This window comes from Herpailurus yagouaroundi, unplaced genomic scaffold, assembly GCF_014898765.1.
Source record: "Herpailurus yagouaroundi ecotype Mexico unplaced genomic scaffold, PumYag 100, whole genome shotgun sequence".
Classification (NCBI taxonomy): domain Eukaryota; kingdom Metazoa; phylum Chordata; class Mammalia; order Carnivora; family Felidae; genus Herpailurus; species Herpailurus yagouaroundi.
In genome coordinates this window covers 17,558,306-17,581,481 of record NW_024412391.1, presented here as the reverse complement: position 1 = coordinate 17,581,481, position 23,176 = coordinate 17,558,306, and the positions used below count along the sequence as shown (strand labels likewise).

The 23,176-nt window shown below is 45.7% G+C and overlaps 2 protein-coding genes and 1 non-coding gene across 4 annotated transcripts in view; 2 read left to right on the top strand and 1 right to left on the bottom strand.

Annotated features, from left to right (window-relative positions):
* Positions 1 to 10,580, top strand: part of CALU (calumenin) — a 31,921-nt gene extending 21,341 nt beyond the window's left edge. For both annotated transcript variants that reach the window (XM_040472031.1, XM_040472030.1), the window contains exons 5-7: positions 700 to 760; positions 6,512 to 6,711; positions 8,184 to 10,580. In XM_040472031.1, the coding sequence (XP_040327965.1) occupies positions 700 to 760; positions 6,512 to 6,711; positions 8,184 to 8,288 (366 nt within the window). In that variant the 3' untranslated portion in view covers positions 8,289 to 10,580. The remainder of the gene's footprint in view (positions 1 to 699; positions 761 to 6,511; positions 6,712 to 8,183) is intronic.
* Positions 9,362 to 14,858, bottom strand: OPN1SW (opsin 1, short wave sensitive). The gene is made up of 5 exons (XM_040472029.1): positions 14,472 to 14,858; positions 13,996 to 14,164; positions 13,484 to 13,649; positions 12,707 to 12,946; positions 9,362 to 11,765 (listed from the first exon to the last, which is right to left on the bottom strand). The coding sequence occupies exons 1-5, from the start codon at positions 14,824 to 14,826 to the stop codon at positions 11,646 to 11,648; spliced, it is 1,050 nt and encodes a 349-aa protein (XP_040327963.1). The 5' UTR covers positions 14,827 to 14,858; the 3' UTR covers positions 9,362 to 11,645.
* A 6,286-nt stretch (positions 14,859 to 21,144) lies between these two features.
* TRNAP-AGG (transfer RNA proline (anticodon AGG)) lies at positions 21,145 to 21,216 on the top strand. Its single transcript has one exon. It is a non-coding gene; the product is annotated as a tRNA-Pro (tRNA).
* The last annotated feature ends 1,960 nt before the right edge of the window (positions 21,217 to 23,176 follow it).

The window sequence follows — 23,176 nt, the reverse complement described above, 5'->3', positions numbered from 1 at the left end:
CTCTCTCTCTCTCTCTCAAAAGTAAACATTAAAACAAAATCCCATAACCAGTGATCAGACACTACTGAAGAATTGTCACAGAAGGCAGTTACCAATAAAACATAAACTGTAGACTTTATAGTTTTGTAAACATAAAACATAGACTACATAGTTACAGACCTACGGGTCATATCTGTTAGAATGACTTCATGACTAGGGCTACTCCACATCATTATCGCTTGGTAGGATAGGTCATTATTAAATAATGCCAGTGTTCCTCCAAGAAGATTCATAATTATTTAGGGTTGAAGCATAAAAAATAGTTAATATTTTACCATTTTTTCGGCTAGAAAAACAGCAACTTCCTATGCTTTAACCATACCCACACATGTACATGTTTGTTTTTAAAAATTTTTTTAATGTTTATTATTTTTGAGAGAGAGACAGAGTGTGAGCGGGTGAGCACAGAGAGGGAGGGAGACATAGAATCCGAAGCAGGTTCCACGCTCCAGGCTGTCAGCACAGAGCCTGATGTGGGGCTCGAACTCATGAACTGTGAAGTCATGATCTGAGCCAAAGTCAGATGCTTTAACCGACTAAGCCACTCCCGCACCCCTAACCATACCCACATGTTCATGTGTTTTTAATGAATGATAAATGCCTAAACTAATTCATCCAGATACTAACTTTAATAGTGTCTTCTTACTGTCTTTTGTCCAGGAAACAATGGAGGATATAGATAAGAATGCTGATGGTTTCATTGACCTGGAAGAGTATATTGGTAAGTCTGTTTCTCCTGTTTTTCCTAGAGGAAGCTGAGAAGTTGTGGAAGTGTGTTTGCCCATAGAAATAATTTACCCCTGGGTAGCTTCGCCGGTTGAGATTCTGACTTTTGATTTTGGCTCAGGTCATGATCTTACCATAGTGAGATTGGGCTCTGTGCTGGGTATGGAACCTGCTTGAGATTCTCTCTCCCTCTCCCTCTGCCCCTCCCTGTGCACACCCACAAGTCTGAGCTCTCTCTTTCTCTCTAAAAATAAACAGGGGCGCCTGGGTGGCTCAGTCAGTTAAGTGTCTGACTTAGGCTCAGGTCATGATCTCACAACTTGTGAGTTTGAGCCCAACATCAGGCTCTGTGCTGACAGCTCAGAGCCTGGAGCCTGCTTCAGATTCTCTGTCCCTCTCTCTGTCTGCCCCTCCCCGCTCATTATGTTCTGTCTCTCTCAAGAATAAACATTTTTTATGTTTTTTATATTTGAGAGAGAGAGAGAGAGTGTGAGCAGGGGAGGGGCAGAGAGATGGAGACAGAATCTGAAGCAAGCTTCAGGCTCCAAGCTGTCAGCACAGAGCCCAACATAGGGCTCAAACTCACAACCATGCCGAAGTTGGTGGCCCAACGGAATGAGCCACCCAGGCACCCCTCAAGAATACACATTTTTTAAAAATTAAAAAACAATTGTTTTAAATGAAAGAAATTTTTTTTTTTAATTTTTTTTTCAACGTTTTTTATTTTATTTTTGGGACAGAGAGAAACAGAGCATGAATGGGGGAGGGGCAGAGAGAGAGGGAGACACAGCATCGGAAACAGGCTCCAGGCTCCGAGCCATCAGCCCAGAGCCTGACGCGGGGCTCGAACTCACGGACCGCGAGATTGTGACCTGGCTGAAGTCGGACGCTTAACCGACTGTGCCACCCAGGCGCCCCGAAAGAAATTTTTTTTAATGCAAATTTAAAAATAATTTGGGGTGCCCGGGTGGCTCAGTCAGTTGAGCGTCCCACTTCAGCTCAGGTCATGATCTCACAGTTCGGGGTTCGAGTCCTGCATCAGGCTCTCTGCATTCAGTGTGGAGTCTCCCCTTCAGATCCTGTCCCCCGACTTTACTCCTCCCCTGCTCGCACGCTTGCTTGCTTGCTTGCTCTATCTCTCTCTCTCAAAAATAAACATTAAAAAAAATAATTTACCCCATGGGTCAACTCTTAGCACATCATTAAGCCAGACCAGCATGAGGAATAGTGGGTCATGATAAAGTGTCTGTAGCAGCACTGTCCAATCAAAATGTAAATGTGAGCCACATGATATATTTTTACTTAAAAAAAAATATTTTTTTAATGTTTATTTTTGAGAGACAGAGCACGAGTAGGGGAGTGGCAGAGAGAGGGAGATACAAATCCGAAGCAGGTTCCAGGCTCTGAGCTGTCAGCACAGAGCCTGAAGTGGGGTCAAACCCATGAACCGCGAGATCGTGACCTGAGCCAAAGTCGGCACTTAACCGACTGAGCCACCCAGGTGCCCCGTGTTATTACTTTTCTAATAGCTACATCAAAAGTTTTTTTTTTTAGGGATTCCTGGGTGGCTCATTCAGTTAAGCATCCAGCTCTTGGTTTTGGCTCAATCAGGTCATGATCTCATAGCTCCTGAGTTGGACCCCTGGGTCAGGCTCTGTGCTGACGGTGTGAAGCCTACTTAGGATTCTCTCTCCCTCTTTCTCCGCCCCTCCTCGGCTGGTGTGCGCGTTCTCTCTCAAAATAAATAAACTTAAAAAAATTTCTTAGCATGATTAGTTTTAATATATTTTATTTAACCTAGTAATCTAAATTACTTTCATCATGTTATCAATATAAATTATTAAGAATTTTTTTCATACTGTTTGCAGAAGCATCTTTTATACTTACAACACATCTCTGATCAGACCAGCCATAGTTGAAGTCCTTGATAGCTCCATGTGGCCAGTGGCTGCCATATTGGATAGCACTGATACAGTGCATTCCAGATGCCCATGGAATTGACAGTAAAGAGTTGTAGGGAGCCTAAACTGGTGTTAGGAAACCCAAGAGAAGAATATAGGGAATAGGATAAGAGATCAGTGGGTGACTAAGGGACCCCAAGTTGCCGATTTCTCTTAGAGTATTTCCTCCTTTCTACGATATTCTGTTTGTAATTTCTGTCTAGGTCGTCTGTTCCCTTTTTTTTTTTTTCCACCTGTCCCTTGAATTGAGCAAGTTACTTTTCTCAGATTTTATCTAATTATACTTGCTCTTTATATTTAGGGTTATTCCCATTGAATTACTCCCTGAATATTTACTATTCTTCAAAGACTCAGTGATGTGTTCTGAGTTTTTTTAGAGAAAAAGGAATGAGCAGTGGAAGATCTTCCTTCCTTCCTTCCTTCCTTCCTTCTTCTTTCTTTCCAAAATGATTCTTTTTAGTGGAGTTCATCAGCACAGAGGAAGTAAATGTCTGGCTGCATTTACTGAGACTGCTTCAAAGTTGACTGTTTCTACTTTTAAATATTTTATCTTTTCATTCCTGGCTTTTGCCATTTTATCACTATTGCTAAAACTGAGGAACTCATTTGAACCTCCAGAGGAGAGGAATTAAGTTTTATAACTGGTAAGTACCATCATTTATCAAGCATCGAGGTCAAATAAGGAGATATTTCTTTCTACCTCTCCATCATACATATCCAAGGGCAGAGGAATTGTATTTTGAAACTGTTAAACCAAGTGTGTGTGTGTGTGTATTTCTTTTGCAAACCATCAACTAACATAAACACTTACACCAGGGATGCTGGACTTTGTAAACCTAAAAGTCCCCAAACAGTATCTTCCAGTTTCTAGGGATATGCTAGTTTCTGCCCTATTGAGGAGAGAGATCATAAACAAATGGTCAGTGCCTCTTACATTTAGCATTAATAAGAAGTCCCCAGAGTTATGCTGTTGAATTTTTTATTTAAACTTGTTGTAGAACATTGCAAACACGTACAAAATTAGAATTCCATGTACCTATGCCCAGCCCTAACAGCCGTCTACTCATGGCCGATCCCTTCACATCTGTAACCAATCCATTTCCTTACTTTTTTTATTATTTTGAAGTAAATTCCAATCATCTCATTTCATCTCTAAGCATTGCATTATGTATCCTAAGAACTTTTTTTTTTTTTTAATTTTTTTTTTTCAACATTTTTTATTTATTTTTGGGACAGAGAGAGACAGAGCATGAATGGGGGAGGGGCAGAGAGAGAGGGAGACACAGAATCGGAAGCAGGCTCCAGGCTCTGAGCCATCAGCCCAGAGCCCGACGCGGGGCTCGAACTCACGGACCACGAAATCGTGACCTGGCTGAAGTCGGACGCTTAACCGACTGCGCCACCCAGGCGCCCCAAGAACATTTTAACGTAATCTCAAAAAAATTAATTTTAGTATCATTATACAGATTAAATCCTTTTTAAATAGAAATTTAAATAGTATTATTTTTATCCTTACTCATCTATCTTTGAAATGCACTTACATTACATTGTATATTCTAGTTTCTATTAAAAGGATGTCTTTTGGGGGGCCTGCGTGGATCAGTTGGTTAAGCGTCCGACTTCGGCTCAGATCATGATCTCATGGTTCGTGAGTTTGAGCCCCACGTTGGGCTCGGTGCTGAAAGGACCTTGCTTTGGATTCTGTCTTCCTCTCTCTCTGACCCACCCCTGCTCATACTATCTCTCTCAAAAATAAACAAACATTAAAAAAAATATATTTAAAAAAATTATGTCTTTTAAGCACACATTTATTTCCTCTGTAATTCAGAATTTCCCCATATGTGTACTATGAAAGGTCTCAACCCACAGGACAGCTAAGGCAGGGCACTGGCCCGATGGATCATACAAATATTACATTTTCTGAATGTGCTGTAGCATAGAAAAAAACAGGCAAGTCCTGTCCTGAGGTACTCCTCCTTTGTTTAAAACAGAAGTAATTTGGGGTGCCTGGGTGGCTCAGTCCGTTAAGCGGCCGACTTCGGCTCAGGTCACGATCTCCCCGTCCGTGGGTTCAAGCCCCGCGTCGGGCTCTGTGCTGACTGCTCAGAACCTGGAGCCTGTTTCAGATTCTGTCTCTCCCTCTCTCTCTGACCCTCCCCCGTTCATGCTCTGTCTCTCTCTGTCTCAAAAATAAATGTTAAAAAAATTAAAAAAAACAAAACAAAACAGAAGTAGTTCTACTCTTAGCCCTCAAGTTCAGGAAAATGACAGTACCAACTGTCAGGTGACAATAATACATTTTAGTAATGAGTTCATCCTTTATTCAAGGGAAAACAGCCTATAGACTGGGGATCGTTGTGCCCAACAAGCAGTGGAGCGCTCTCTCTTCCCAAGGGATTTTGGGCAAGAGCCGAGTTTTATAAAGCATTAGAAGCAGCAGCGTAGAAACAGCATGACTGGCTAGCAGGTCCTATTTTCTAGGGTCAGGTAAAGTAGCTGAATCTGAGTTGGAGGATTGTGATTGGTGTACGTTAAATTTCCTTGGCAGTATGGTGTTTCCTCTAAGTGCAGGCTAACTTGTGTTCAGATTTGTGACTTGGGCCGTCTCCATTTTGTGGGTTCCTATGTATAAAACCTTTACCACAACTAAATACCTTTGCTTAGAACTGCTGGAAACCATTTAGACGTATATAAGGTATGCTCCCGTACCTTGCATACAATGCACATACACTGATGTATATACCTCAGGAATCTTCAGACTTTTTCATTCACATAAGTCTAAAAAAATTTTGACAAAACAGTATTTTATTGCACGTTTTAAAATTGGTATCTTTAAATTTTTTTTTTTAACGTTTATTTTTGAGACAGAGACAGAGCATGAATGGGGGAGGGGCAGAGAGAGAGGGAGACACAGAATCGGAAGCAGGCTCCAGGCTCTGAGCCATCAGCCCAGAGCCCGACGCGGGGCTCGAACTCACGGACCACGAGATCGTGACCTGGCTGAAGTCGGACGCTTAACCGACTGAGCCACCCAGGCGCCCCTAAAATTGATATCTTTAAATAGCTGTAAAGAAGAATCTCTGTTGGTTGTAAATACTGAATTTCAAAGTACCTTAACTCAAATCTAGTAAAATTCAGGTATACAATAACAACTTCTTAGCCACCAGCATTCATAGAAGTAATTTGAACAAACTAGCTTTAGAAGATAATAGTAAATTCAGATTTGGACTGAGTATTCAGTAATACCAAAAAATTGATTTTATGAAACATGATAATGACATTATGGCTATATAAGAATATACCCATTATTTTTAGAAGTAGGTTCTTAAAAAATGTTCTGAAATATACTTAGTAATTGGTAGACAGTTTGGGCTTCTAGTCTACACTTCTCAAGTTTTCTTGAGAATTTAAAATAGCACCTTTCTAATACCAATAGTCAGGTTTAACTAGTTACCTTGGATTGAAAAGGAATGTAGGAAACAACTATCTTTTGAAAGTTAGCCTTTATCTTTCTGGATGTTAGTCATCTCCCTTTATTTTTTCAATTTTTAAGGGCTAAGGATTCTTTTTGGACTCACTAACTCAAAATCAACAGCTGGAAATATTCTTAAAGGTCATTAGTTAAACCTCAGGAAAATGCCTTGCTTTCTCAGGCCTCTCTGACCTATAAAATAGCCTTGTAACTGCTACTATGTTCCAGATGGGGGAAAAGTTAAGCCAGATTAGCATGTGGCAGTCTTGGGAAAAATACTCACCTTTTGTATTATGTATGTCTGTGTACGTAGGTGACATGTACAGCCATGATGGAAATGCTGATGAGCCAGAATGGGTAAAGACAGAAAGAGAACAATTTGTTGAGTTTCGAGATAAGAACCGTGATGGGAAGATGGACAAGGAAGAGACCAAAGACTGGATCCTCCCCTCAGACTATGATCATGCAGAGGCAGAAGCCAGACACCTAGTGTATGAATCAGACCAGAACAAGGTAAGTCTGGCCAGGCCCAAACAACCTAGCAGTGATCAAAGTCTGTTTCTAGGGGATTACCTAAAACATTCCTGTTGAGGTACATAGAGCATGTAAGGTCTTAATTAGTCTAAGTCTGCTGCAAATCTTAAGTTGGCGATTGAAAACTTACAGGGCAGTGCTAGCTATCTGATCTCATTTTAGAAATCCCTTTGCCCAGTGTTCACACCATTGGAGGCATTTGGCTTCAGCAAAGAGCCTCTGTACGTAGCCTGTGCCCAGCGTGCTTCATCTGTTACCTTTGGATCCCCAGGAAATTTTCCCTAATTTTTTTTCCCCATTATTTCCTTTGTTCTTTTATCTATCATAGGCTCATTTTCCCTACTCAAAGTTGGTCATCTCCCTCTTTTTTTTTATTTTTATTTTTTTTTATTTAAACAAACATTTTTTTTTATTAATGTTTGTTTATTTTTGAGAGAGACAGAGCTCAAGAGGGGAAGGGCCAGAGACAGAGGGAGACATAGAATCTGAAGCAGGCTCCAGGCTCCGAGCTGTCAGCACAGAGCCCAATGCAGGGCTCAAAGTCACGAACCGTGAGATCATGACCTGAGCCGAAGTCAGACACTCAACCGACTGAACCACTCAGGCACCCTGATCATTTCCTTCTTAAATATGCTTTTTAAAACTAAATTCTTAGTAGTTACGTTGTAAATCAGCTTTTCTCTGGAGCCTGTTAAAATTGTCCTCAATCAATTATCTGAGGCATTTGGTTCATTAAAAGTGGTATTATCACTAAGCCCTGTCACCTTTTCAGCAATATGAATGCTTTGCTTAGAGTGAGCTGAAAGTCAATCTAAAGACAGGGGCGGGGTTTGCATTCTGAATATTTCTCCTGTCTAAGCCTGTCTTCTGTTTCAAATGCAGTGTTTTATCATCAAGCCTTTTTAAGGGTCGGTCTGTTTTGAGTTCTTGCTTCAGTCACTTAAAGTAGCCAAGTGCTGTGTCCTGACTGAGCTATGTGAGAAAAAGAAACTCGTAAGGTCAAATCTTGGGAATCTGGCTTACGTAATGTTTGAGATGAGTGTCTCAGCCTTCATTTGGGGTTATGTCTGGAATCTGATTGGTGGCTACAGTGTAGTGGGGGTGAGGACTATGTAAGGATGTTAGCAGATTTCATTGTTCCTTTATTTTACCCAGTTCTTCCTATCTCTTACCTATACCTAGAAGATGTCCCACATCTTGCTTGACATATCTCTAGCATTAAGTTATTGAGCTACATTATTTCCATTCTTCCAGTTTTAACTTAATGAGAAAAATGTATTGTTGCTTTCTTCCCTCTGTATGTGGAAGGGGTCAGGGATGAGGATTGAGTTCCCATTTAATTTAGTGGAATTAGAATCTCAAATCCTAACCCCTTTTGTTCTATAGCAGTGTTTCTAAATTTGAAATGGGAAATCTGTTTTGCCGCAATTCACTCTTCTCTCTGGTTTCAGGATGGCAAGCTTACCAAGGAGGAGATTGTTGACAAGTATGATTTATTTGTGGGCAGCCAGGCCACAGATTTTGGTGAGGCCTTAGTACGACACGATGAGTTCTGAGCTGCAGACAGAAGAACCTGCATTTCTTCAAAAGTAATTTATTTTTACAGCTTCTGGTTTCACATGAAATTGTTTGCGCTACTGAGACTGTTATTACAAACTTTTTTTAAGACCTGAAAAGGCGTAATGAAAACCATCCCGTCCCCATTCCTCCTCCTCTTTGAGGGACTGGAGGGAACCGTGCTTCTGAGGAACAACTCTAATTAGTACACTTGTGTTTGTAGATTTACACTTTGTATTATGTATAACATGGTGTGTTTATTTTTGTATTTGTTCTCTGGTTGGGAGTATGATATGAAGGATCAACATCCTCAACTCACGCTTGTAGGCAGATATTAGCCCTTCACTCTTTCTCAACCCTTGCCATATAATTTTTATAATTCTGACTTAACTAATTTTTTAAAGCCTGAGATCAATAAGAAATGTTTAGGAGAGAGAAAAGGGAAAAAAAAAATGCCCCACAATTAATATTTAGAGAGAGAACACTTAACCTTGCCTGTTGAAAGTATGTTTTATAAGTAGTAGGGGCCACATAGTCCGTTCAGTTGCTATAGGTCCAGCAATTGATCGTGGCATTATCTGGGTAAGGACAGATCCCTGTGCTGTCAGGAAGCTTGGCTCGACTTGATTTTGTTCATTTTTTTTCTTCCCAGGAGGACTAGCTGTTTGCTAATTTTGCTGGGCACAGCTGTGGTGGGAAGAGTTAGGGCCAGTGTCTTGAAAATCAAGTAGTGAGTGTGATCTCTTTACAGAGTTATACATAGAAACAGCTGGAAAATTAAGGGAAAAATACAAGTGTTTTCAGGGCACTTTTTTCTGGGTGTGCGTCTGTTGAAGTGCTCAAGACTGTCTTGCCTATTGAATCACTGTAAGTGCCCCATTCAGCTCCTATCTCCCCAGGTGTTCTGGGAATTAATCTTGCTTTCACTGCAAATTGTATTCCTTTCCAATTATGTCATTGAAAGTGCCTTTAACAAGAGAAATGATCACTGAATGAGGGTTCTGTTAAGAAACCCTAAAATAGATTATTTGGACCCCCTTATATGAAATGAAGCTTACAACCTCCCAATGTATTGGGGATTTTTTTTTTTTTCTTTCTTTCCTTTCTCTTTCAGACAGTGGTTAAATAGCAGTATTAGTTAGGAGCTTGGTTGCAGTGTTCTTATCTTGTGGGCTGGTTTCCAAAAACCACATGCTGCTGAATTTACCAGGGATCCTCATACCTCAGAATGCTAACCACTTACTACCAGGCCTATTTCGGTGTCAGCTGAAGAGCTTGAACTCAGACTCAAAGATGAGAGGGCCTACATAGAGGACTCTTTGGTTTGAGGACCATTGCTCAACCTTCTTGCCTTTGACCCAACACTCCCTTTGCCCCCATTTCCCCTTCTCCCCACTGCCCCCAAAAACTTTATCATGGATCAGCAGATGCCAATCCTTGTCAAAGAGGGACATTGTAGAAAGAGCTGAAGAAGCCACCTTCTGTTCCCAACACACTTTGCCCATATTTTATGTAACACGAACTCTGTCTTTTTTGGTCCCTTTCTTACAGATGGACCTCTTTTGAGAAGAAGAATTGTATTCCAAACTTTTTTAGCCCTCAGGTTTTAAGATAAATGTATGTATATCTAACCTTTATTATTTCATATATCTTTATGGATAATACATTCAGGTGGTGCTGGGTGATTATTATAATCTGAACCTAGGTGTATCCTTTGGTCTTCCATGATCATGTTGAGGTGGACTACTTGGCCTGGTAAAATGCCGGATTATCATGTAACTTCATCCTGGCCTTTGCATTGAGCTCTTGAGAGTAGATAAACTCTTTTAAAGTTTAACCCCAGCATAGGGGAGTGGAAATCTCTGCTCTCCAGATTCCCCATTTTTACTGTTAAGATCAGAGATAATAATGTCAACTGGGATTAAAGAGAGCACATGAGTTGTGTGGCAAGACAGCCTCACAGCTCACTAGGTACAGAGAACCCAGGCCTTATGTTAAAGTTACTCACTTAGAAAGCAAACCTTCATACGCTAAAATGGCAACTTCTGGATGCTGGGTGCTCAGCAGCAAGTGTTATACTCTAATCTCTAATGATCCCCCTGGATTATCTTTTTGGTTTAAGTCAAGCCTGAGGCTGGTGAACAGTGGCTACACACCCACATTGTGTGTTCTGTGAATGCTAGCTCTCTTGGATTTGGATACTGGTTATTTTTTATAGAGTGTAAACCAAGTTTTATATTCTCTAATGCAAACAGGTACCTATCTGTTTCTAAATAAAACTGTTTACATTCGTTGTGGGGTACATATGTCCTTTATTCTTTTAAGAAGTGGAACTCTTAGAATTACAGGTGCTATAAAATGTCAAAGAAAAGGAGGTCTCCTAGAGGTTTACTGTACTCCCTCCCATCCCAGATAAGTTCTGCCTTCTCCCAGATTAATTACTCCTTTCTTAATTCTGAAATCTTCTGTCATCCTTCTCACTACAGCTGTACCCCTTCTCTGCTTTCCTTAGGCTGTATAACTGGAGAAGAGCCCAGCTGCTCATTACATAATTATCTGATACCAAACACAAGGCATTCCTGAATGTACACACGACATTTATCTTGATTTTTATTTCAAAAAGGCTTTTACAGGGGGAGCATAAAGTACAAGGTAAAACAGGTTTTTCAACACTTTTTGAACATTATAAACTATAAAGGTGTGTAAATTCATTCTGAGAACATGAAGAGAATTAACTATTAATACACAGCTTAAGACAGATATATAGGTTTAGCCAAATTGGGTGGGGAGCACCTGGAATAATTCATGCTGGCTCAGGAGCTTCTGGACACAGCTGTCCCTGCCAGAGCTATAGTGATGATTGGCGGTAATGGCATAAAGAAGTTCTTTCAAACCCTATTTTGGGCCTACTTGAGGTTTAGTTCTTTCTATCTATCTCTCCCATTTCTAAGATGTTTATGTTTGTTCTAATTCAGATTGTATCATCTTAGAGCCCCAGTAAGGGGGGAAAAAAAGTTTTTGAAAAGGAAGATAATTGTTACCCATACACTGAAAAATCAGCCATCCTCCTTTATAGTTGCCCCATATGTAGAAATCAGCTCTCAGGTGCTGTCAGTGGTGCCACTTAGAGTTGGAGGATTGTTGACATGGCCTTTGGAATGGTCTATAGTAGACCCAGCTGGAACAGCAGCTTTGTAGTCAGGAAAGGAATGGTAGGAAAATGGGAAGTTGATGCCCCAAATTTGCCATATTCCCCTTCCCATCTTCTGCATTTGTTAGTAGCTTGGTTTTTGAGAGAAAGAAGGAATTCCCTAAATGTGAAATCCTAGTTGCTGCAAATAAGTCAATATGGCTCCTTAGTTTGGGCCAACCTGGCTGGAAGAGAGAGCAGAAACTTCAGTTTTCTGGGAGCTGGACATTTCAGAATCATCTGTCATGGACTTCCCACACACCATCTCCATGATGCAAGCTCGGAACTGGAAGGAAAGGGCAGAATTGGAGTTAGTCCCATGCAGACCAGTACAGAAGAGACGACATCGGGAAATGGCAAGAGATCTCATTCTCCGTATCTCCAAAGCCTCGCACAGTGCCATATACCCAGCATCTCCTCGTGGTTTTGAATACATCTTCCCAACCCTGAGAGCTACTGCAGGGCCTACAACAGTAATCCCTCCACATTTTGGCTCAGAGGTTCCACTGTTGGGAAACCTCACAAAGCAACCTGCCTCAATAAGACACTCAAAAGTGGTGCCAGAGTAGGCCTACCCACCCACCCACCCCTCCATTACTAGAAGGTGCTCCCAATTGAAAAGGATTGCCAATTTTGTTTCCATCCAGGAGTTTTGAGTCCCATCTCTGAAGACGAAGGAAACAAAACAGCTATTAAGAATTCTCAAAGCAGGGGGTTTGCCCCACAAGATAGGAACTCTCCTAGATTCATCTGAGCTTGGGTTTTTTTATTAGCTCAGATTCAGGATTTGGGATAGGAGGCCACCTGGTACCTTCAGATGATAAACTGTTTTAGAGACTTACGCATATGTTGTTATTTCTGTGCTTTGCATATGCTCCTGCAGGCTGGAAGTTGGGAAGGATTAAGAACTTGTGAAATGGAAGCACTAGGAATTTAGGGTGATGGTTAAATCTGTTTGTTTGTCAAGAAAACAAAACCCTTCCACTTCTCGTCCTTCCCTTTGGAGCAACCTGACTTTTATGGCTCAAATTCTGTTTCTCTGGGTTCTATTACATTGTTTCAATGACCAAGCCTTTCTCCCTGTGCTTATTACTGAGAGCTTCCCTTGTTCACCCCTAGAAACCTTTTGAGTAGAGTCCAAGGTGCTCTGAATTAAAAGTCATTGGTGAGAAAAGAACCAGGTCTCATGAACTAGAGTCTCATAGGACTGTAAATAGAGAGCTTTACCTGCTTATTCATGAAGCAGTAGATGATGGGGTTGTATACACAAGCACTCTTGGAGAAGAAGGCAGGAATGGTGACAAGCCGTAAGTCCAGCCCATGGTTACGGTTGTTGACCATGTACATGGCCATCGCAGCGTAGGGTGTGTAACAGACACAAAAGGATCCCACCATCACCACCACCATGCGGCTCACCTCCCGCTCTGCCTTCTGGGTTGAGGCTGACTCCTGTTGCTGGGCTGCGACCTGGGCAGAGCACAGAGAAACATCTTCTTCCCGGCCCTCAACTCCCAGATCTCAACCCTTTTCCACCAGGGCGGCATCCGCTCCAATTGCCTCTCTCTGTCCCAGCTTCTGGCCTAGCGCCTCTTGTTCTCCTTCCTTGAGGAAGACCAGATGGAGATGGCTGTCTGGTCTTTGACGTTGGAAGGGATCACAAGAATCTCTTGACACACATTTGAGCAGAGAGGACCCCACCCTACTCTTCACACCATTTCATCATTCTCCCTGCCCCCACTTCCTTCACTGCTTTCAGGCATCTCCTCTACCTGGCTGTGAACATTTCCAGATGTCACACGTTCTTTCTTTTTTTAAGTTTGTTAAGTAATCTACACCCGACGTGAGCCTCGAACTCACGACCCCAAGATCAGGAATTGTGTGCTCTTCCGACTGAGCCAGCCAGATGCCCCCAGAGGTCTTATGTTCTGAAGCACTCACCCATTCTTCCCTCCCATCTTGGAGCCCCCGACCCCCTCCTCCCTGAGCCTCACACAAATCACTCACGACTCTGAGGGCTCCCAGCAGCTGCATGTAGGAGAAGCAGATGAGGGAGAGAGGCACGATGAAGCAGAAGATGAAGAGGAACCAGGTATAGTACTCGCTGCGGTATTTGGTGCCCACGGTATACCAGTCAGGGCCACAGGAACACTGCAGGCCCTCGGGGATGAACCTGCATGGGACCAAGCACTCACCCACTGGACAGGCACTTGCTCACCGCGGGGTTCACCACAGAAATGAGTGGAGTGGAGCTGAGATCCTGGATTATGCTCTCCACTTAGAACCCAGAGGATGCCCACGGACCTTCAGGCAGGGGCAGTTTCTGTCTTTACCAGCTGAGGCTATAGCAATTCCAACTGCAGGATAAACGTTAGCAGTTGCCTCCCACAGCCCTTGCCCTCACCTACTCCACCCGCTCGTTAAAAGTGGAGGTCAGAGACGAAGGTTATCCCCAATTCTTTCCACCCACGCCAACCTGAGCTCCTAGCTAAATTAGCACCACTGCCCTACACTCTCACCGGCTCCAGCCAAAGAAGGGTGGGATGGAGACGCCAATACCAATGGTCCAGGTAGCCAGGACCACCATCAGTGCGTGCTTGGAGCTGAAGCGGAAGTTGCCGAAGGGCTTACAGATGACCAGGTAGCGCTCAAAGGCCAGGAAGGCCAGTGACCAGCCTGTCACCAGACCTGTAGTGAAATGTGAGGGTAATTGGGGGTAGATGGGCCCACCCGGCCTGGCAGACAGAATGGAATGCTGACAGGGTGGAGCAAGCATAGGGAGACAGAGGGTTGGACTGATGGTTGGTGTGGAGTTTGGGACTCAATTGGTCAGACTTCTAGTCTCTGCTGCTTTACACCCCGGTGAGAAAAAGCACCAAACTCCTTTTCCCCAGACTCCTCTTTAGGGGCCCACTCTAACCCAACAATCTGGCTCCTGGTTCCAATCCTAGAGCAGTCCTTTGTCTCCCCCACCCAGTCTCCTTCCCCTGCGTACCTGCGGTACAGCCCATGAAGGCCTCCCAAGCACAAACATGGCGGCCAAAGATGAAGTACGCGTGACAGCTGGTGATGAAGACGATGGAGACAGAGGAGACGCAGTAGAGGAAGCCCCCCAGGGACACATTGACCAGAATATAGTTGAGTGGCTGCCGCAACTTTCTGTAGCGGAGGGTGGCCACCAGCACCGTGGCATTGAGTGGTGTTCCTACGAAGAAGACAAAGCCCATGAAGACCGCCTGGAGGCGGAAGGCCCAGACAGGGGCAATGTGGTACTGAGGCCCATCCCATGGCCCCACCAAGGAACTGTTCTTGAACAGATAAAACTCCTCCTCCCCTGACATCTTACTCATGGGACGCCCCCCACCCTCTGATTCCTCTTATAGAGTACTGTCCCGCCACTTCTCCCCCACCTTGCAAAGAACCCTCTCTCCAAAGCCACTTTTGGTCTCCTTGAATGATCAGTACTGATCCTAAGCCTCCTAAGGACAAATTCTGAGATTAGAGATGTCCAAGCCCCCACCTAAACCTCCTTTTGTGGGCCCAAAGCCGATTGCGTGTTGAGAGGATAAAAATATTGGGCTCAAAGAATCGACACGCAGTGCTGGGTGCTGGAATGAATAGGAGGAGTCAGCTCACTGCAACTGGGAGATGCTGACCCATATTTAATAGAGATGCTTCATCACTTTTTTGTGTGTGCGTTCTCTGAATGGCGCTATTGAGGGCACGACTTTGCATTTGGCTTCTGGCACCACCACGTCCCTACAGGTTTCCGCACCCATCTGCTCTTTTGTGGAAGGTGGCCCCTAAGTCTCCCTTTCCAGAGGTCTTGGGCTCACGGCCAGCCTGGGAACCCGCCTCAGGCTGCAGGAAGGGGCAGGGAACGGGGAGCACCCAGGGAGCACCTTAGTCAACAGCCTTCACAGATGGGTACGGGGCACCTTGAAAATGCTTGAAGTCTAAGGCCTCCCTGGCTGCTTCTGTTTCTTCGTGTTGAGTCTACCCAGAGGGTGTTTGTTTTCTACTCAGACCCCACCCCGCCCCCAGCCCGTCTGAGGTTGCTTTGCTCATGGGCCCCCCCGCCTTCAGCTCAGCAGTACTCAAGTTACCACGGTCTTGCCCCATCTGCCCTGGAGTCCTGCCGGGCTCTCGCAGCCTAAGTCAAGACCTCTTCCATGCAGCCCCCCCCACCCAGTGAGGCCAGCTGTGCTCTAACCTCCACCTGTGCTTACACTCAACACTATACCTCAGCTCTGAATGTACCATCTTCCCCACCTCCGCAGACCCAGAATGCAGAGATAAAGGTGACACACTTTAAATACGGATACGTGAAAGGATGGCCCCCTGATGGCATAGCAGTTTGTATCAGATGAATCCCTCCCGTGGGTAAAAATCATCAACTCCGGACAAAACACGAAAAACCACTACTGGAAAGTGCTATCAAGTACCCCAAAGCAGGCAGAGATGTCAACGACCCAATCCTTGAATGACCAGAACCATCTCCATTAAAGTGGATTCTTTCCTGAGGGCACTCCCCAGTCTAGATGGCAAGGGACAGCCGGAATTCAAGCAGCAAGGCCCAGCTGTTATGGCTTGCAGAGTCAGAGGACAGTCTGGGGGACCCCAGAGTAGCTGAAGACTGAAGGTGGGTTTTCTAAAAGGAAGGAAGCCACAGGAGAGGAAGCTTTCAACTCTGCATGCAAACTCCCCTCAAATGCTAGGCTGCCTGCTGAGCTATGCACGGAGGACTAACCGAGGAGCCCAGCAAAAAGCAAGAGGTGCTTCAGATGTGAAGCCTGAGCAGATTGTTTCGGCTGCCATCCAGGGCAGCAAAGAAAGAGTTTTGAGTTTGATTCCCAGCAGGTTAGAGGAGCTGGGCAAACACTTCTGGCTTTCCATTTGGAACTCCAAAAGGCCACTTGGAACTCCAAAAGGCCACCCCTTAGGACTAAAGTCTATATCCTTTGAATCCTGAGCTAGAAAGGTAGAAGGAGTCTTGTCAGCCATTTGTGGAGACGACGTCCCCACGTACATGCGTGCATACAGACACACACACGCTCCACAGACGCTCGCTCGCAGGTAGGATCCTGGCAGAGACCCGGTCAAGCATCCAGGAATTGCAAGGCCACTGGGTTTCCACTAGGTTGCCTGGGTCAGCTGGTCCTCTGTCCTGGGCAGGCCCTTATGACCGGGGCCAGAGGCCATCCCTAAGGCTGTGTCTACCTCTGGGCAGGGCAGGTGGCCCGTGAGACCGAGACCGTGCTGAGTGGAGCGAATCAGTCTCTGCTGTCTTCAGGGCTCAGCTGAGGTGCCCACCTCTGTACACGGTTCTGACAGGAACCCTTGGGCTCGGCCTGCCAAGGCAGCTGATGTAGGCCAAAGACACCCAGGCCCTCTCACTCGCACTACCCAGGCCAAGTGGCTGCACCCTTGGCCTCTCCTAGGTCTGTCCTGAAACCTTTCCACACAGTCCCTTCCCACCTTATTCCACACACCCTCAGAGGGAGGGGCAGTGGGCCCAAGCTGGGAGCAACCCAGCCCTCGTGAGATGCAGCTCCTCTGGGAGCCGGTGGGGGAGGGGCGGCAACTCAGGCCAAAAAGAGGCTTAGCCAAGTACAGGGTCTTACTGGTACCTTCTACACAGGGGACAACACATTTTTGGAGTCCGGAAGCCATGGAGTAGGGAGCAGGAAGATTTTGAGGATGGTGCCTGTGGTAAAGGTGGAGGGTAATGATATAAAAACTGAAGGCATGTTAAGTACATTTAACGTAGACAGTGCCCTTTTCAAGTTTAAAGGCACTTTATTAGTTTAGGAACATGATAATATATACTAAGGCTTTACAGAAGATTATGTTAGGTATGTTTTTTTTTTTAATTTTTTTTTTAACGTTTATTTATTTTTGAGACAGAGAGAGACAGAGCATGAACAGGGGAGGGGCAGAGAGAGGGAGACACAGAATCTGAAACAGGCTCCAGGCTCTGAGCTGTCAGCACAGAGCCCGACGCGGGGCTCGAACTCACGGCCCGCGAGATCATGACCTGAGCGGAAGTCGGCCGCTTAACGACTGAGCCACCCAGGCGCCCCGGTTAGGTATGTTTAAACCAGGGTTTCTTTACCTCCGTATTATTGATATATTGGGTCAGATAATTTTTTGTCGTCAGGGGGCTGTCTACTGGATGCCAACAGACCTCAGTCGTGATAGCGAAAAATGTCTCCAGACACAAATATCCCCTGAGAGGCCAAACCACCCCCTGCCCCCTCCCCTCCAGTTAAAAACCGCTGATCTAGATTTGGATATATAAATGTCCAGAACCAAATGGAAAAGAGTCAAGAGGAAATTTGTTTTTCTAGTTGTTCTGATTGTCCAGAAAAAAAGGAAAGTCCTAGAAAAGGAGGATATTTTTTGAATAGTTTTAGCATATGGGTTTTTTGGTTTTTTTTTCCTATTCTTTTTAGGAGTTTATTCATTTATACGCCCACCTTTTCCGGAAATAGTTTCAGGGAGGTTTGCGGGAATATATGGGACACAACAAGAAGTCCTGAATCAAATGTAGAAGCAAAAGGAGAAAGAGAACAGTAGTGGGAAGTTCAAGAGTCAGAAATTGAATTGAAATAGGACCGCACATTGGTGCTTTCCAGCAGTTACACATTGGCAGAATTCAGTGTCCGGAAAATAAATGCAAACCAACTCTTCTTGGTTTTGTGTTCTTGGGGTTATGACAGACAAGAATGCCTCCCTCGGGACCTCACAAAGGAGACATCAGTGTCTTATGACAAACACTGTCCTCAACAACATTCCCAAGTAGACACAACAACCAGTTTCACAGGATTGGGTATTGCGTATGACCTCTCAATAGGGACTCAACACAAAGCATAAGTCAGAACTGGACATAAACCAGAACCATTAGGCTGAGCACCGAATACCCACTCTGCTGGGTTGCCCTGATCCCAAGGACCTTTTGGGTCCCTGGGGGCTCGAAATACATTTCTCCTTGCCCTCTCTAATCGTTGCTTCTCAATGCTTAGATGTCCATAATTTAATTTGTGTTTTTGAGTGGATTATAGATATGTCCAAGACTGAAAATTCAAAAAGTACTAAGGAATATACAGTGAAAAATAAGCTGATTTCGCACCCCGGCTCCCAGACACCCAGTTCCCCTCTCCAGATGTGGCTTTTGCTGTGTCGCTGGCACGCAGGAGGTGACAATGAGCTTGAGATGATGTGTTGTGACAGTGCTGTCTGTTAAATACTGACCTGTAAGGCCTCTCCAGACAGATGCTGAGATCAGAGTAAGGTCTACCCACTGTTGTAAAAATGAGGAATCGTCAAAGGATCTGCCTGACCGAAAGCCATCCCCTCTTGGGAGGAAAAGGAGGAAGCCCCTAGAAGTAGCGTCACCATTCTCCCTAGAGAACTCCATCTGTGGCTTGTTAAACGCAGAGTCAAGCAAGTCACCGAGGGCCTAATGTCCCAGTGCCCACAGCAAGGCCGCAGTGATTTTTAGACCGGAAAAGAAATGTATGGTAGGTGCCGGTGGGTCCCCACCTGAGCAGTTCTCCTCTCCCCAGACCCCTGCCATCCTGGAGGCATTTGGAAGCGTGCGGGGCGGTGGGGGGCGGGGCGGGGGGGGGGGGAGGCAGTGTTCTCCGACTGTCTCCACAGTGAAGAAGCGATTGCTGGTATTTAGTGGGCAGGGCACTCTTCCAGACAGGCCCCACCAAGAAGAATGATCCGGCCACAAATTCGAACAGCACCCCCAGAGAGAAGCACTGGCTGGAGTCCAACCCCTGCCTCATCCCTGAAACATTCTCACCCCCTAGGAGCCTCTTCTTGGAGCGGCCTCACTTCCGGGCACATCCACCAACAGGAGCAATTTAGGGAATGTGTGCTGAGGTCATGGAATGACGCGTTGAGTGTGCTATTATTTATCAGCCAGTTTATAGCTGGGGAACAGCTACCCCAAAAAAGTCTCTTCGGTTTTACAAGAGATGAGCTGTTGCCTTTCTCTCTGGCCACGATTAGTTGGAACCAGTTGCCCGGCCCGGCACTCCTGGATGGAGACCATGAAACTACCCCCCAGATACAGACGCAGGCGCGCCGATCCTGTCCCTAAAGCCAGGGGCCATCCTTGCTGCCTATCCCAGAGAGGAGTTAGTTCGTTAGGAAGCCTGCTTAGAAGGTCGGAAAGCAGGAGGGGTTCTTCAGCCTTGTGGTTTCTACTTGGAGCCAAGAGATGCGGACTGACCTGAATATCTGTTGCCCCTAGCGATTTTTTTGTGTGCTCTCCCGAGACTTTTCTTTCACGTACGCACTCACTCCTTCATTCATTCCACAGACGTTTGCTAAGCGATGTCTACAACAACAGTTGTGCTGTGAAGATGAGATGAGATCAATCTGGTAGAGTGATCACACAGAGCCCAGCACACAGACGTGCTTGGGCGTTGCTTGTCAGCAGGACTGACAAGGGCCAGACGCGAGGCTGGACCCAGAGACCAAGAAGACAAGAAGACAGGGCTCTGCCTCCCTCGAGCAAGAAGGTGGTGGGGGGGGGGGGGGACGGATAGAAAGAGAGCCTGGCAGCGCCCACTGGGATCTTCCACAAGGCTCCAGGCTCCGAGCCTCCCCCTCACTCTCATTTGGGAAACTCCCAACCAGAAGGAAACCACCCAGGCCACACTCAGCCCGTTAGCGGGTTTTTCCTGCCGCGTCCCCAGGCAGGGGGAGCAGGGTAGGCTGGGGCGTGGGAGGGAGTGTGAGTATTTACAGGATGTTTTCCCACCGCCGCTTTGCTAGAAAGGCTGGGTAGCAGCGTGCACTGCGTTTAAAACAGCCTTCGCATTTAGATAAATGTGCCTCTTGTAAGCCGAATGTGGAGAAGTTTCTTTTTCTTACGGTGGGGATGACACCTATCTCACAAGGTTGTTACAAGATCTGTAAAGCACAGAACACACTGCCTGGCCCATACTGAGCATTAAAGGGCAACTTTCCTATGATTTCCCGCCCCCCGCCCCTTCACGTTGCCATCATAATAACCCCTCTGCCTCGCACAGCACCTTACAGTTTGCAGACTGCTTGCACAGACGTTGCCCCACCTGATCCTCAGGTGAGAATCACCCTGGAAGGCACACAGGGCAGGTGTCACTTCCCCAGCTGACAGATGAAGACACTGAGTTGACTTAGCAAGCGTCATCTAGTCAAGGTGACCCGCGTCAGTCTTCCGCTTCCTCGTCGAGGAGGTTGATGGATTTGGAGGACTTTTTTTTTTTTTCCTGGTGATCTGATCAGGAGGTAAGAAAGAAGTGTTGTTCTTCATGGGGTGCCGGGGCTGCTAGACAGGCTCCCTCAGACCTGGGGCTCCCCTGGAAAGTGGAGGTCGCCGGACCGCGGCTTCTTCTCTGCCCTCTCCCACAAAGTCCACATGGTGGCCCTGGGGGAGAGGCGGCTGGTCGTGGGGAAGAAGTGGCCTGCCTGGAGCATGGGGCATCTGTGTGGCCCTGCCGTGGGCCAGGGAGGTGCTGAGAGAGCCACGGGAGAGGCAAGGCCCGCTGGAGCGCAGCCGGCCTGGGCTGGCTGCCAGCCTGGGAGAAGAGTCCGCCTCTAGGAACCACACACTGTGCCTGCTGCTGATGGGGCAGGGAAGGCACATCTGGCTAAGCACAACCATCAGTGGCTCGTTGGTCTAGGGGTATGATTCTCGCTTAGGGTGCGAGAGGTCCCGGGTTCAAATCCCGGACGAGCCCTGGCTTTTCTGATTTTTTTTTTCCTGTACCCCAACATACACATATGCAGTACTTGCCCTTTTTAGTCTAGAGGCATAAAGATGGCCTAGCGGTGAGTGAATAAAGGACCGTAAGGACAAGCTGCTGGTCTGTCTCTCCATTAGCCGTGGCCTGTATATACCCCATAATTTCCACTGAGGCCAAATGGGGCCGGAGGGGACTGGCATAGCATGGGGAGCTGAGCTGGAGAAGGTTAGAGCCAAAGAGCTGTGCTGTGTCAGGCAGGAGGAGCTTCTCAGAGGGCCTTACATGAAGAGCAAGTGATCAGGACAATTTGGAGGTGGGTCCGAGCTGGCGGTCAAGAAAAGGCAAGCTCCTTTTATAAACCCAAGCTATGAAACGCACTGGATTCGAAGTCCAAAAGGTAGGATTAAAGTTACACTTTCGAGTCTCAGTTTTCCTCTTGGTAAAATGGGAACAGTAATACTTATTTCTTAAAGTTGTTGGAAGGATTAAAGCAGAGATTGTATGTGAAAGCCCTTTGCAAACTATAACGTACCTCACAGACATAGGGATTGTTTGGAATAATGCTAAAATAAAGGAAATCTGGAGGCACCTGGCTGGCGGAGTCGGTTAAGTGTCTGACTCTTGATCTCAGCTCAGGTCTTGATCTCAGAGTTGTGAGTTCAAGCCCCATATCGGGCTCCGCACTGGGCATGAAGCCTACTTTAAAACAAAACCAGAAAAAAAAAAAAAAATCTAGAGAGGAACTTCTGGCAACATGACAGACTGAACTAATGCAGCTATTTCCTCACCCAGTGCCCTCCTAAAACACACGCAGAAAGATTGCATGGAATAGACTTAAAATTTTTTTTAATGTTTATTTATTTTTTGAGAGAGAGAGAGAGAGAGAGAGAGAGAGAGAGCCCACGGGGGAGGGGCAGACACAGAATCCGAAGCAGGCTCCAGGCTCTGAGCTGTCAGCACAGAGCCTGATGCGGGGCTCAAACTCACGAACTGCGAGATCATAACCTGAGCTGAAGTCGAACGCTTAACCAACTGAGCCACCCAGACATCCCTGCATAAAATAGAATTAAAAAATTACTATCGGGGCGCCTGGGTGGCGCAGTCGGTTAAGCGTCCGACTTCAGCCAGGTCATGATCTCGCGGTCCGGGAGTTTGAGCCCTGCGTCAGGCTCTGGGCTGATGGCTCGGAGCCTGGAGCCTGTTTCCGATTCTGTGTCTCCCTCTCTCTCTGCCCCTCCCCCGTTCATGCTCTGTCTCTCTCTGTCCCAAAAATAAATAAACGTTGAAAAAAAAAATTAAAAAAAAATTACTATCTAGGTTGGGCGTCTGGGTGGCTTAGTCAGTTAAGCGTCCAACTCTTGATTTCAGCTCGGGTCATGATCTCAAAGTTTGTGAGTTTGAGCCCCATGTTGGGCTCCAGCCCCGTGTCAGGCTCTGCGATGACACATAGAGCTTGCTTGGTATTCTCTCTCTCCCCCTCTCTCTCTGCCCCTATCCGGCTCACGTGCTCACTCTCTCTCTAAAAAAGTAAATAAGTAAACTTAAAGAAAAATGAATATCAAGGTGCCTGGCTGGCTCAGTTGGTAGAGCATGTGACTTTTGATTTCAGGGTCATGAGTTCAAGCCCCACACTGGGTGTAGAGATTATTTTAAAAATTAAAAAAAAAAAAAACATTAAAACAAAATTAATATCTGAATAATGCAAAAATCTATTTTTTAAAATGAAATTCCCAGGATTAAAGAAGGAATACAAAGCCAAAGAAAAGAGAAGAGGAGGCTGTCACAGTGCCCCGTGGTGGGTTTCAGACACAGATATATGCCCAGGGACCTGGGGCTGTGTTTTAGTGCTTCCGGTTATAGGATATATTGCTTCAGTCCACCAGAGACAAAAAGCTGGGACTGAACACCCTGTTTAAGATCAGAACACCAAAGATCAGAACACCAAATATCAGAC